Source organism: Canis lupus, chromosome 16 (assembly GCF_048164855.1).
Source record: "Canis lupus baileyi chromosome 16, mCanLup2.hap1, whole genome shotgun sequence".
NCBI lineage: Eukaryota > Metazoa > Chordata > Mammalia > Carnivora > Canidae > Canis > Canis lupus.
This window is the reverse complement of record NC_132853.1, coordinates 5,489,045-5,503,401: the sequence shown is the minus strand read 5'-3', so window position 1 is coordinate 5,503,401 and position 14,357 is coordinate 5,489,045. Positions and strand designations below refer to the sequence as shown.

Here is a 14,357-nt window from a genome sequence, read left to right as displayed (position 1 = left end):
CATATCCCAGGCCTTGCAAATAGTAGGGGCAGGTTTGGTGGAAGGGCACAGATCACAGGCCTAACACGCTTTGTGGAGATAGTGACTGTGCTCTCACTGCTTTGTTTGCAGGTGGCCAGGTCAGGGTCAGTCTGGAAGTAAATATCAGGTGGATGGATGGATCACGGAAGGAAGGCACGAGAAATATACTTGCACATGAGCATTTGCTTAGTGACCATCCCCACAGAGTTAGTGGCGTCACTTGCTGTTCATCTCGAGCTGTTCAAGGGTATTAGCCTTGTTCTCTGCCAAGCCCCTGGAGGATAGAGTTGTGCCTACCTCCTGTGCCCCTTCAAGAGCATAGAAGCTCCAGGCAGGACTCAGCACTGGCTTCATAGATTAGCAAAGAACACAGGCTGACCAGGGGCCCTCAGCACGTCTCTCCCAGGGGGTTCCGGAAGCCCATTCTGTGTCCACCTGGCTAGAGACCATGTCTCCGGGATGCCAACCACGGGGACCCCCAGGAGGCAGGATGAAGTCCAAGGACCATACGATACTAGAACATCGCTGAGCCCAACTCCTCACTACACAGATGGGGAGACCAAGGCCCAGAGCGGGGATGCCACCATGAGGCATAGCTTTGACCTGCTCCAGTTCTAGCTAACTGCTGCCCACCCTTAACACTGACCTCCCCAGACCGTGGCAGTCCTCTGGATGAGTGGGCAAGGAGGAAGTCACAGGTGATGAGAGCCAGTCTACTGCTGTGTATTTAGCTGGGCCCTGGACACCCCCATTTTGCAAGCAGAATCTCACCGATTCCTCCCAAGTCTACGAAGTGGGCGTATCATTCAGCCAATTTTCCAGACCAGAAAACTGAGGCCCAGAGAGGAATCGTGACTGCCCAGGGTCACAGGTTAATGACTGAGCCCATATTTGAATTCAGGTCAGTCTGGCTTTGACCCATTTCCCCTGCCATCCTGCCCGTGTGATCATCTGAGCCTGCTGGGGTGGATGGAGGGACGGCTGGCTCCAATCTGGCCGGCTCCAGTCTGGCCCTAAGAGGGTGGGGGCTGCAGGCAGCCCCAAGGCTCCACTCCTAGAAGAATTGCTGGAAGCAACTTTCTATAAGTGGCTACTAGTGTTCAGGGCCTCCTCACCGAAATCCCCCCTTCCCGCCACCGACGCCTGAGCCAACAATGCATCTGTGGGACACTAGCACAAAAATAGCAACGCGGCCTCCCGCCCACCCACTCAGGGAAGGGGGGCGTGGGCCCAAGTTGGCCCAGGCCAGACCTGAGAGCTCCTAGAATTCCCAGGCTGCTCTTCGGGAGGCTGGGTGCTGGGAGGTGGAGGGGGGCGAGTCAGACCCCTCTCTTCCCCCCTGGGCTCCGGGCGGGGGCAGAGGGGGAAGTCGGTGTGTGGGGGAGTGACGGTGATGATGAGTCAGGGCTCTGGGATGGAAATGTTTGCTGTGGAAACTCAACTGGGGTTTTCTGGTAACCAATTGGCCTCGGCGGGGTCTGGGAGCTTGGGGACCCCTGGGGGGTGGGGGGGAACCCAGGCCTCCGGCCTCCCCAAGCATGCACGTGGTCACCTGCTGTGTGCCTCTGGCCCATGGCTGCCCCTCCTTGGGCCTCCACCCCTGCTCCCTTTCCAGCCCCTACCCCCACAAGGAGGGACACGGGGACAGCTGAGTGAGTGGTGGATGAAGAGTTGAGTTTCACAACACATGTCCCGAAGTGCCCGTCTCCCAATGCCCTCACCCTTAGCCTGGCCCGACGCTGACCTCTACTTCTCTTTTTTAACTTCCTTTATCGAGAGCCCTACCTGGTATTTGTTCCCAACCTTGTCCTCCCGAGTGGAGACCAGGGAGCAGTTGCCAAGCAGCAGCAAGAATGGATGTTCATGGGGCTCTTCCCTGCCAAATCCCTATTGCTCTGGGGCCTGCGGTGCTCTCAGGCTGTGGGTGTCCACCAAGGGGCAGAGGATGGACCTCATCCACTGCGGCCCATCCACAGCATCTGCAAACCCCAGGGCCCATGCCTTTGCTGCATATGGGACTCCAAAGGTCAGTCTCCTGGGGGAGGACAGACAGATGGGACTAGACAGTGATGAACCGCAGGGCAGTCCAGGACAGCAGGGCTGAGAGAGGGAGGACACAGCCCAGGGGTGTGGGCTCTGCTCTGGCACCAGGCTGATGTCCACTGGACACCTGACTTCACCTCTGGCACATCCCTTGGCAGTTTCCCTTTCTGACCCTCAACTGATAAATCTGTAAAATGGGAGGCTTCCCGACTCTGCTTCAATAAAAACACATGTAACATGCTCAGTATAGGGCCAGGAACAGATTATGTTGAACCATGTGAAATTACTGATATTTAGTGGGTTTTTTTGACCGCTTTATCCAGGTAAAGTTTGCCCATTGAGAGTGTACAATTGAATGGTTTTTAGTAGATACACAGGGTTGTGCAATCATACTCAATTGTTCGAGCCAATAGTACATATACAATCAGGGCAAAGAGGTGGGAGGGGGTGGGCAGGTCCATTCTCAAGGATTCTCAAAGATTCTCAAGGATTCTAGCAGGTTGGCTGTACTGGGTCTTTCCCAACACCACCAAGGTGGGTCTCCTTTTGCTTAGGTTAATCTCAAGTAAGCCTGCCAATTATACTTCAATTTTTAAATAAATTAACAAATTAAATAAAAGTTTCAAGTAGTGATCACAATCTTGGAACAAAATGTCAGTTCTGACAATTAGCTATTTATTTCATATTTTACCAAAATATATTAAATCCACTTTTTAAGTTTTAAAGTGTTTAGAATGCATAAATATATTTTTTTTTAGTTTTATTTATTCAAGAAACCTCCATTCCCGACATGGGACTTGAACTCACAACCCTGAGATTAAGAGTTGCATGCTCCTCCAACTAAGCAGCCAGATGCCCTTAGGATGCATAATATGCATAATATTTTTAAACATTGACCTAAAAAGATATTTCGAAAACCAAAATGTTATAAACCTATTAGAAAACACTAATTAAAAAAAACACTGATTAATCAAAAACATGAACTTATCAAACATCATTTTTAAAAAAGATTTTATTTATTTATTCGTGAGAGACACACAGAGAGAGGCAGAGACATAGAGGGAGAAGCAGGCTCCCTGCAGGGAGCCTGATGTGAGACTAAATCCCAGGACCCCAGGATCATGACCTGAGCTAAAGGCAGACACTCAACCACTGAGCCACCCAGGTGCCCCTAAAACATAAATTTGAAACATATATTATTGTTCTATAAATTTGCATAAAAACAGAGATCTGAAGATAGGCAACATCAATAGCTCACTGAAGTGAAAAAGTTGCTTGTGAAACATTCAAATTGAAATCACGTTATTTGCTCTTTTGTTTCAAAGAGCAGAGTTACAAACAAAGAGTGACTATGGTGTCATTATTGACTAACGGAAATATTTCTGGGCAGATTTTTCCAGCGGCTGAAACACTCTATCTGGCTCTGTGACATCAGCTGGGGAAATGGCCAGGAGATAATTGGAAGTTAAATCTAAAACTTTCCACTGATGTCTTCATCTTGAAATACCTCTCTCCTTTTTGATAAGTATTTAGGAGATTTGGGGGGTCAGGTTTTATCTCTGTGCAGGGGCTGCCAGCTTCAGAGAGCGGCTGGAACTCACTGCTCAGAGAAGTGTTTCCATTAATCTTTGTCCCCGTGAGTCCATGGTGGGGCTCCTGAGGCATATCTCTGCCTGTTCACTGGTTCAGAAAGTCTTTGAGCAGAGCTGAGGTTTTTTCTTTCTTTCTTTCTTTCTTTCAGATTTATGTATTTATTGAGGCACCTGGGTGGCTCAGTTGGTTAAGCATCTGCCTTAGGCTCAGGTCATGATCCCAAGGTCCTGGGATCAAAACCCATGTCGGGCTCCCTGCTCAGCAGGGAATCTGCTTCTCCCTCTGCCTCTGCCTGCTGCTCCCCTGCTCATGCTCTCTCTCTCTCTTAAATAAATAAACATCTTTTTAAAAACTATTTATTTATTTATTTGAGAGAGTGAGAGACAGCACAAGCAGGAGGGGCAGAGGGAGAGGGAGAGAAAATCTCAAGCAGACCCCACACTGATCTTGGATCCTGATACAGGCCTTGATCTCACAACCCTGGGATCACAACCTGAGCTGAAACCCAAGCGCCCCTGAGGTTGTTCTTTCAATAGAAGCATTGCCATGGTGATTGCTGTGTCCTTTTCCTTCTTGGGAGTAAAGAGGTGTAGAAAAATGTGGTGAGACCATATGGTTAGAGCAGAGGCCTGCCTGGTCCACATCCTAGCTCCATATTTACCTGTTGTGTGATCCTGGGACTTCACCTCTCTGCACCTCATTTTCTTATCTGTTAAATGAGAATAATGATGCCTACCTCTTAAGATTGTCATGAGGATTAAGTGAGTCCATATGTAAAGGACTTGGAACAGTCCTGGCACATAGTTAGCACCGTCTAAGTGTTATTATTACTGAGGATGTGGTTGTGGTTGTTGTTATGAAGGCATTCTAAATGCATGCCCCGTGATAAATTAACATTTTTCATTCTATAGGTTCCTCTCAGGACTTAATGATTTCAAGTTCCCAGTCTCATAAAATATCAAAATGATGGTATTATATCAACAAAAATATGGGCATTTTAGTACTTTAAAATAGGAAGGCAGGGCAGCCCCAGTGGCGCAGCGGTTTGGCGCCGCCTGCAGCCTGGGGTGTGATCCTGGAGACCCGGGATCGAGTCCCACATCGGGCTCCCTGCGTGGAGCCTGCTTCTCCCTCTGTCTGTGTCTCTGCCCCTCTCTCTGTGTCTATGAATAAAAAAATAAAATCTTTAAAAAAATAAAAATAATAAAATAAAATAAAATAAAATAAAATAGGAAGGCAAACAGCAATACAGGAAACAGGGAAAGGCTGATGCCTCAACACTGCTGCCTAGGAATAGAGAAAGGGCACAGGATACCATCCAAGTCACGCGGATGCTCAACAGAAACAGCAAACTTGGATCTACTGTGGGATAAAGTTCAGGCTTATTGCATTAAAAAAAAAAAGTCTCTTTGGATTTGATGAGAGTAATCACTTCATATTCAGCAATATTCAGCAAATATTTTCTGAGTCTCTCCCAATGGCCAGGCACAGTGCTAGGCCCCGGGAGGCAGGGGCAGCCTAGTGGGGCAGGAAGAGTGGAGGGGAAGCTGATGGCAGGTGAGCCTTTACTACTGATCCAGGTGGCACAGCCCGTGCAAGCCTGACTGGTCTGTGTGTATGTGTGTGTGTATGTGTGTGTCACTTTCCTGCCTCCACTCTAGGAGCTGTCAGAGCTGGAGCTGACTATCCAGAAGTCCAAGCAAAATGGCACTCGGCCCCGAGAGGTGTTCCTGGTCCTCAGTGCAAAGAAGAATGTGCTTCTGCAGTTGCAGGCCCCAGGAATCCCACTCTACCTGGCCTTCGTGAGTGTGTTACTCCCAACTGTGGGCTGAGGTACTGGCCGAGGAAGGCCCCTGCTGTCTGCCTCCATGGGCCAGGTTCTCCTGCCCCAGCAGTCCTGCTTTTCTTGTTCATTCTGACACTATTGCCTGGTGAATATCATGGGGCCCTGACTGAGAACCCAGAAGGCTGCAGGGGCTGGGGTGAAAAGCCCAAACCCAGATGTGGGAGTCAGGTTTATGGACAACCCTGGCCAACTCCAATCCTCTTGCAGAGCCTCAGTTTTCCCGTCTGTCTAGTAGCAGAATTGGAATCTGTGACATATCATTAAGTAATCTTGTCTCTATCTCTGAAAAAGTTACAAGATATGTCTGAAAATATTTAAGTACAAAGGAAAAGGAAACCTAACAATGGAGTAATGGTGATTATGGCTGGGAAATGGGATTAGGAGAGACATTTATTTGTTCTTTACACTTTGTTGAATTCGCATTTGTTCTCATCAACATAGCCTACATTGGAGAAAAAGTATTTTGTAAAAACTCAAGTTTTAAGTGTCAGGCACATCCACCAGAGAGAGGAGGTCAACAGGTGGGGACCCACGGCAAGGGGGAAGGTCAGGGCTGGAAGAGGTAGAAGGCCCTGGAAAGTGGTCCCCAGATGGGAGCAGCTGCTGTTTCTAGCCAGAGAAAGCAGAGGGCAGGATGGGGGCGGACAGCAGAGATAACAAGGGAGAGAGAAACACAGAAAGAAAAAAAGAACTAGCAAGAGCCAGCCTGTTGTGGGAGGGACAGACACACACTCAGAGAGGGGGAGGAGGAGGAGAGCTGGGAACTGAACACAGACCCGATCCAGGGCTGCCTGGGAGACAGGCCCAGAGACCAAGACAACCTGGGCATGGGGTGTGGAATCCAGGCTTGCGGCAGGCACAGCAGAGACAGACGGGGAGGAGAGGGCCACGTGAAGGCCCAGGGAGCCCTGGAGGCCAAACACCGGCCCAGCCCCCTGTGTTTCTTCCCTCTGTTCCCAGTGGGGTAAATGGAGGCCCTGTGGAGAGCAAAGGCTTGCCAGGGCTCCTCCTCCCCCTTCTCTCTTCCCCCGTCTCTCCTACCCCTTCCACGGCCCTGCAGGCGGGGATCTGAGCCCCAGCGTGGCACTGGATGACGTAGGGAACATGAAACGCACCGGCTGGGCAGGAAAGTCAAGCAGCTGCTGGCCGTGGCCTGGGTCACGCCTTCCTCCCCAGAGCTAAGAATACTCTGGGATGGGGGTGGGGCACTTACTGTGGGAGCTGCCAGCACCCCACACACACTCCAGCTACCTGAAGGGGGCAGGGACTCCCCCAGAGGGGCCACAGTCTGTTTGGAGCTTGGGCCTCGAAGTCTAACTCAGCACCAGGCAACTGACAAATGCCTTGCCTTTAATCCCCAATTTTATAGATGATGACCTGAGAGTCTGACTGGGTAGAGGTCCCCAACCTCCTCCTGCTCCAAACCACACCCTTGCCCCTCCATTGTGGGGGCTGAGTTCCTCATCCTAGCACTCAGCACTATGTCCCCTTGTTTAAGTCCTGGTCCTTTCTAGAGGTGTACCATTCTATGGTATCTTGCTGACTGCTACTGCCAGGCAGTCCCCCTTAGTATCTAGCCTGAAGCCCTTAAGGTGCTGTTACTTCAGAGCAATGCCCCTGGCTTTGGAGATGGAATGCAAAGGAACTCTGAGTCTGGGGCCCCAAGAGCTTCCTCTGAATCCTTTGGCTTCACAAAATACCTCTTCCAGGAAGTCTTCCCTGCTTCTTTTTTTTCTTCTTCTTCTTTTTTTAAAGATTTTATTTATTTAGTCATGAGAAACAGAGAGGAGAGAGAGACAGAGACACAGGCAGAGGGAGAAGCAGGCTCCATGCAGGGAGCCCGATGTGGGACTCGATCCCGGGTCTCCAGGATCACGCCCTGGGCTGAAGGCGGCGCTAAACCGCTGAGCCACCCGAGCTGCCCTGCCGTCTTCCCTGTTTCTTTCTTCAGGCCCACCAGGGTCGCTCCTGAGGCCTGGACAATAGAGTCAGTGAGGTGCTAGAGCCACCCAGATTCCCATCCCTGTCCATCCAGAGACCTGTCTTGCTCCCTTGTTTCTATTAAATAACATCCTCTGTCTTCTGTTGTTTCAAGTGACTTGATGCACGACTAGTTTCTGGATGGTAAAATCCCCAGGGCAGGGATGATCCCATTCATTCATTCATTCATTCATTCATTCATTCATTCATCTGTTTCTTCTTTCCTTCCTTTCTCCCTTCCATTGTGCAGGGAGCACCTTGCTGTGTGCTAGGTACCTGGGTAAAGCTGACATATCAGGATCCCCCATGCTGGGCCCAGGGCCTGGCACAAAGTCGTGTATTTCTCAGTCAGTGCCTACTATGTGTCTGGCACCATGCAGGGATGATGTGCCTCACAGCAGATGCTGTGCCTCACAGGCCCTAGCCAAATGGTGTTACAAGTGTGGGTTTTATGAGTAAGACTATGGAGGGGTGGTCAGGTGGACAGGTGGATGAACATGGATGTGCATCCATCCAGCACCTTAGGCATGGAAGGACAATGGGACAGATCAGCTCAGGGTAGGGGGGCTAATGAGGGGGCTCTGAGCTGACTTCATATCCATCAGCCTCAGCATTCTCAGCCCTGCCTCCTCCACTCAGCCTCCCCAAAATACCTTCCAACCTTCTGAATGGGACAGGGGGCTCAGGCCCGGGAACAGCATTCTGAGTCATCATGTGTCTTCCCAGAACCCCAAACTGATCTTCCAAGGGCACCCAGGAGTCAACACCACGGAACTGCCATCCTTCACCACCAAGAGCCAGCTCCTCGCCTGGGCGGATACCAAGGGCTCCATTGCGTCTATCGCTGAGCTGAATGACCCTCAAAGCATCCTCCTCCGTCTGGACCAAGGTCAGCTTCCCCAGCAGCCTTTCTGGACTCAGGACTCAGCTCTGAAGAAATGTGACTTCCTCTGGCCCATTCCTCAGATGTGGACACTAAGATCCACAATGGGATGTGATTTGCCCCAGGTCACATAGAGCAAGTCAGTGCTCTCGGGACAATAATTTGTGACCTAGGAAGCAGCACTTTTATATTATTTATTGTGCACCTACTATGTGCTCAGTCCTATGCTAGGCACTTGGGGACTCTGTGCAGTCAGACCCAGGTCCTGCCATCCTGGAGCCAACACTGGTGAGGTGATCACAGTAAACAAGTATAAAGATGAATAAATTCCCTAATTTTAGGTCACGGTAAATGCCATAGAAAGAGGAGAGTGAGGTGATGTGCTGGTGTTTGCAGGGCTGCACCCCTAACTAAAGCTTTTATTAACCCTGTGTCCATGGATAAGGAAACAGGCCAGGGGTCTTGCCTCCAGTCACTTGGCAGTAGTGGTAGAGAGGAGATTTGCATTCAGGCCCTCCCAGGCACCCCACTTCTTTGCTGCTCCACCCTGCCCACCCCACCTTTACTGTGGGTGAGGGTGGGCCTCTGTATTGGAGCCAGGCTGCTCAGGGAGGGAACTGAAGTGTGCTTGTCCCCACAGCCCCGAAATCACCGTCCTTCTGCAATCTGGAACCCCTCGTGGACATGGGCCACACACTTGAGTGGAGCCCGCTCACCCGGGCCTCTGTCCGGGGCTGCCGTTTGGAAGGCGTGCCTGGCCACAAGGAAGCGCACATCGTGAGGGTCCTACCAGGCCCGGAGGCCGGGTAAGGGTGCCCGCCCCCGGGCCCGCCCACATCAAGCCCCACCCCGGCTAGGTGAGAGAGGAGCGGCCTCTACCTTAGCTCTGGCCCCTCCCCCTCTGGGCTCCACCCCACCCACTCCCACGCCCCTCCTACCGGCCTACACCTGCTGCCCACCTGACCCCAGGCCTAGTCCCCTCCAGACCCGGCTCCATCAGGCCCCACCCCGCATTCCCGTCCTGCGCTGAGCCAGGTCTGCCCCCACCGCAGGCCCCGGACAGTGACCGTGAAGGTGGAGCTGCGCTGTGCTTCCGGCGATCCCGAAGCTGTGCTTATCCTGCAAGGTCCATCCCATGTGTCCTGGCTCATCGACGCCAACCACAACATGCAGATCTGGGTGAGTCTTGCTCCGCGACCCGGACAGCCCTGCGCAGGCCTCGCCAAGGCTCTCGGAGAAAGAGAAAACCCCAACTCCCTGCATCAGCAAGCACCCCAGCCCTGAGCCTCTTCCCCGGTGCACTAGCTATTCCTTCTTTAGACCTTCACCCGGGTGCCACCCCCTCCACAAGGCCTTCCATCATCCCCTAGGGAGGCCCCTACCCCAGCCCACAGGGTCAGGGAAGGTTCCTGGAGAAGAGAACCTCAGGCTGATTTGAAGGACCAACAGGAGCCAGTAGAGGAGGGGAGGGGGTCCTCAGGGGAGGAAACAGTAGGAGCAAAGGAGAGAGTGGCACTGACCCTGGCATAACCCTGCCAGGCTGCGTGCCCCCCTGACTGTGTCTGTGGTTCCCTGCCCTATCATTAGACCACTGGTGAATACTCCTTCAAGATCTTTCCAGAGAAGAACATCCGTGGCTTTGTGCTCCCAGATACACCCCAAGGCCTGCTGGGGGAGGCCCGGAGACTCAACGCCAGCATGGTAGCATCCTTCGTGGAGCTCCCCCTGGCCAGTGTCGTCTCGCTGCAGGCCCACAGCTGCGGTGAGCTCCCTCTTCCCTTCCCTTGCCCTCTACTGGGGTCAGTAGCCACAGTGCAGTGAAGCACCACGTGCTGCCATAGGAACAGGGCACTTGTGTCAGCCCGTGGGAGCCCATCCTTTCCATCCACAACTGAGGACAGTGACAGTAGCTAGTCACTTCGTGCCTGGTGCATGGGGAGTGCTCAGTGACTTGCCGGCCGTCCTCTGTGCTCTGCAGGTGGTGGTGGGCTGCAGACCTCTCCCCCACCTGTCCAGACCACCCCTCCTCCCACGGAGAGCTGCAACCAAGAGCTGCTCCTGTCCCTGATCCAGCCCAAGTGCTCTGAAGACGTCATGACTGTGGTGCTCAAGAAAGACCTCATCTCGGTAAGGGAACCCCTGCCCCTCCAGCCCCAGGGTATGTGGGTAGCTGGTCCTTCCCTTAGGCCAAGAGTCTTGGGGTCCTGACCCTGGCAGGGAGGCAAATCACATCCCTCTGCAAGCCTCAGCTCTTCCACTTGTGAAATGGGCTTGATGATGGTACCTGCCAAAAAGAGGTCTGACACGTGGAGCCACATGTCGTGTACAGTAATTGTTCGATAAACAGATACTAGTCATCATTAATGAATCCTAAATGGAGGCTGAGCTGGGGGGTTACTTAATATCTGTATGATACAATACCCATCTGACTAAAGAACGAGGATACTTACAATAACACCAGATTTTTTTTTTTAAGATTTTATTTATTTATTCATGAGAGACACAGAGAGAGAGGCAGAGACACAGGCAGAGGGAGAAGCAGGCTCCATGCAGGGAGCCCGATGTGGGACTCGATCCCGGGATGATCTGAGCTGAAAGCAGATGCTCAACCACTGAGCCACCCAGGCGCCCCCAATTTTTTTTTAACGTGAAAAATTAGGGAGAAAAAATTTCAATCTTCCTGCCCAAAGACAATGGCTACCAATATTTTAGTGTTTCTTTCTGGAATGTGTTCTTGGTGTATTTCTTTCTTTCTTTCTTTCTTTTTTTAAGATCTTATTCATTTATTCATGAGAGACACAGAGAGAGAGAGAGAGAGAGGCAGAGACACAGGCAGAGGGAGAAGCAGGCTCCATGCAGGGAGCCTGATGTGGGACTCGATCCCAGGACTCCAGGATCATGACCTGGGCCGAAGGCAGCGCTAAACCGCTGAGCTACCCAGGTGCTAATCGGCTGAGCCACCCAGGGATCCCCTCTTGGTGTACTTCTTTTTTTTTTTTTTTTTTTTTTTTTTTGGTGTACTTCTTATATGGTGTCATATCCAATGCACTTGTCTGTCTCCTGCTATATTCACTTAATGTATTTTTAGAACTTTGACATATACTTAATGTCGCTTTAATAAGCACAAATTATTCCATCATATTGGCATGCCATAATTAACTCCTCCCTTGTTAGACATTTAGGTTGCTTCCAATTGTGCAACATTATACATACACAGAAAATATCACCATGCATTCTTTATATAATAGATTGTTTTCTTAGGCTAGATTTCCACATTAGTGAGATTTCTGGGTCAAAATGCATGAATATTCTGTAAGCTTTGATATATGTTGCCAACTCACTTTATAAATGATGATTCCTATTTTTCACTACCAATTTAGGAGAGAGAACTTGACTCTCTCCAGACTGTTATTTTTGTTTAAAAGAAGTCTTTGCCGGGCACCTGGCTGGCTTAGTTGGTATAGTGACTCTTGATCTCAGGGCTGTGAGTTCGAGCCCCACTTTGGCTTGGGCACAGAGCTTACTTAAAAAATTAAAATATATAATTTTTATTTATTAATATTTTATTTTATTTACTTATTTATTCATGACAGAGAGAGAGAGAGAGAGAGAGAGAGAGGCAGAGACACAGGCAGAGGGAGAAGCAGGCTCCATGCAGGGAGCCCGACGTGGGACTCGATCCCGGGTCTCCAGGATCACGCCCTGGGCTGAAGGCAGGCGCTAAACCGCTAAGCCACCCAGGCTGCCCCCAAAAATATAATTTTTAAAGTTATCAAAACCTTTGGCAATGTGAGAGGTGGGACATGGTGTTCCATTCTTGCTTTAATTTCTAATTCTTTGATTTGTAGTGAGTGTGGTCATGACTCCATGTGACTTATAACCTAAGGCTCTTTAACAATGTAGTTCAGCATTTTTCTTGATTTTTTTTAAATTTTTACTTATTTATGATAGTCACACAGAGATAGAGAGAGAGGCAAAGGCATAGGCAGAGAGAGAAGCAGGCTCCATGCACCGGGAGCCCGACGTGGGATTCGATCCCGGGTCTCCAGGATCGCGCCCTGGGCCAAAGGCAGGCGCTAAACCGCTGCACCACCCAGGGATCCCCCATTTTTCTTGATTTTTATGAGCATTTTACGTAAAGAAAAAACTTGAGGGCCCTCTGTCCACCATTCTAATTTGAAATAATGTTTGTGGGCAGCCCCGGTGGCGCAGCGGTTTGGCGCCGCCTGCAGCCCAGGGCGTGATCCTGGAGACCCGGGGTCGGGTCCCACGTCGGGCTCCTTGCATGGAGCCTGCTTCTCCCTCTGCCTGTGTGTCTGCTCCTCTCTCTCTCTCTGTCTCTCATGAATAAATAAATAAAATCTTAAAAAAAAAAAAAGAAATAATGTTTGTTATAGTTCAAAATTTTGGCTACAGTGATTTTTGTGTCTTGGGACATTTTATTTTTTTTTATTTTTTTTATTTTTTTTTCTTTTTTTTTTTTTTTGTCTTGGGACATTTTAAAACATTGGACCATCCTAACTGCCCATCTTCCCCTGTGTGATTTCTTCTAACCTGAGGCAGGAAATCTTGGCCAGAGGTTGACAAATCATCTATGATCTCAGCAATCTTTAGAATGACACTCAAATCTGTAAAGTCCATGTGGAGTTAGCTGGATTCAAGTGGGCTCTCCAACAGCTCACTCAATGCAAAGACTCTGAGTCTCTGACCCTAAGAGCGTGAGGGAAAAATTCTAAGATTGATTCTTCTAAGACAGGAGATAGCAAACCCTGGCCCTCTGCCCGTTTTTTGTAAATAAAGTTTATTAGCTTACAGCTACACCCATTCATTTGCATACGTTCCATACCTGCTTTGGGCTATGATGGCAAAGTTGAGTAATCACAACAGAGTCCACATGGCCCACAAAACCTAACGTATTTACCATCTGGCTCTTTATCAGAAAAATTTGCCATCTCCAATTGTCTAGGGTTCAGAGACTGGATTATGCTGGTGGGATCTCCATGCCCCTGGGGCTGTGGGCAATGATTATATGTAGGACTCAAATGAATACTTTTAATACATCTGCACTTATTCTAATATATATAAGTAGCAAATCAAGCTCATGATGTCACAGATATTATTGCTTAGGACAAGGCTACGTACAAAAGTGAGTGTAGTTCAGGTATTAAGTCTTAAATGGTGTGATCTGGTAAGACCTAACAGAAAAGAGGAGGAGGGGAGAGGAATGCTGTGACTGGGGAGCCCTGAGTTATCAGTCCTGGGAGCTGGGGTGTGAGGAGCAGGCCCCAGGGAGCCCCGCGCCTCCTGATGGTGCCCTTCCACTCCAACCCTGGCCCAGACACTGCGGTGCACCATCATGAGCCTGACCTTCTCAGACCCCAGCTGCCAGGCTGAGGACAGAGACGACCAGTTTGTCCTGCGCAGCACTTACTCCAGCTGTGGCATGGCAGTGACAGAAAACGTGGTCAGTAATGAGGTAAGAACAGAGGGCGGGCAGGAAAGGTATCGGCCAGCTTAGCTGCTGCCTCCGACCTTCCAGGCCGATGGGCCTTTGAGAGAGGGGTATGATGCTCAGTGGGAAGACAAGCTTAGCCCTTGGTTGCCTCAGTCTCCCCATCCATAAATGTTGGGTGGGATGCCCTCTGGAGTACTTTCTGGCTCTGACCTGCTCCTTGGCTCTTTTCCTGCAGGTGGTCGTCAACCTCTTCCCAAGCTCTTCACTGCAGTGGGTGAGATGGATGGTTACCATGCTAACCCTTCTGGTTCAGGGTCCTGGCGCCCTTTCCTGGCCTGAGAGGGGAGCAGGACTCAGGAAACTCAGGCCCTGATGCTATAAGCCATGTTATTACCTTCAGTATGCCTCAGTCTCCCCTTCTGTACAATGGAAGCAGTACTGTTTAGGGTTCTGTCCTCAGCCTCTCAAGTCAGAAAGTTGTAGTATATACTGGCTGTGTGGTCTTGTGCAAATCTGTTAAGCTTCCTGGACCGAAG

General features: G+C 50.3%; 1 protein-coding gene across 1 annotated transcript in view; it reads left to right on the top strand.

Moving 5' to 3' along the window:
* Window positions 1–14,357, top strand: part of ENG (endoglin) — a 31,863-nt gene that overhangs the window by 12,927 nt on the left and 4,579 nt on the right. Inside the window, exons 3-10 of the mRNA XM_072778030.1 lie at window positions 5,319–5,459; window positions 8,210–8,372; window positions 9,007–9,172; window positions 9,419–9,545; window positions 9,954–10,128; window positions 10,345–10,493; window positions 13,705–13,842; window positions 14,057–14,095. Coding sequence (XP_072634131.1) covers window positions 5,319–5,459; window positions 8,210–8,372; window positions 9,007–9,172; window positions 9,419–9,545; window positions 9,954–10,128; window positions 10,345–10,493; window positions 13,705–13,842; window positions 14,057–14,095 — 1,098 coding nt within the window. The remainder of the gene's footprint in view (window positions 1–5,318; window positions 5,460–8,209; window positions 8,373–9,006; window positions 9,173–9,418; window positions 9,546–9,953; window positions 10,129–10,344; window positions 10,494–13,704; window positions 13,843–14,056; window positions 14,096–14,357) is intronic.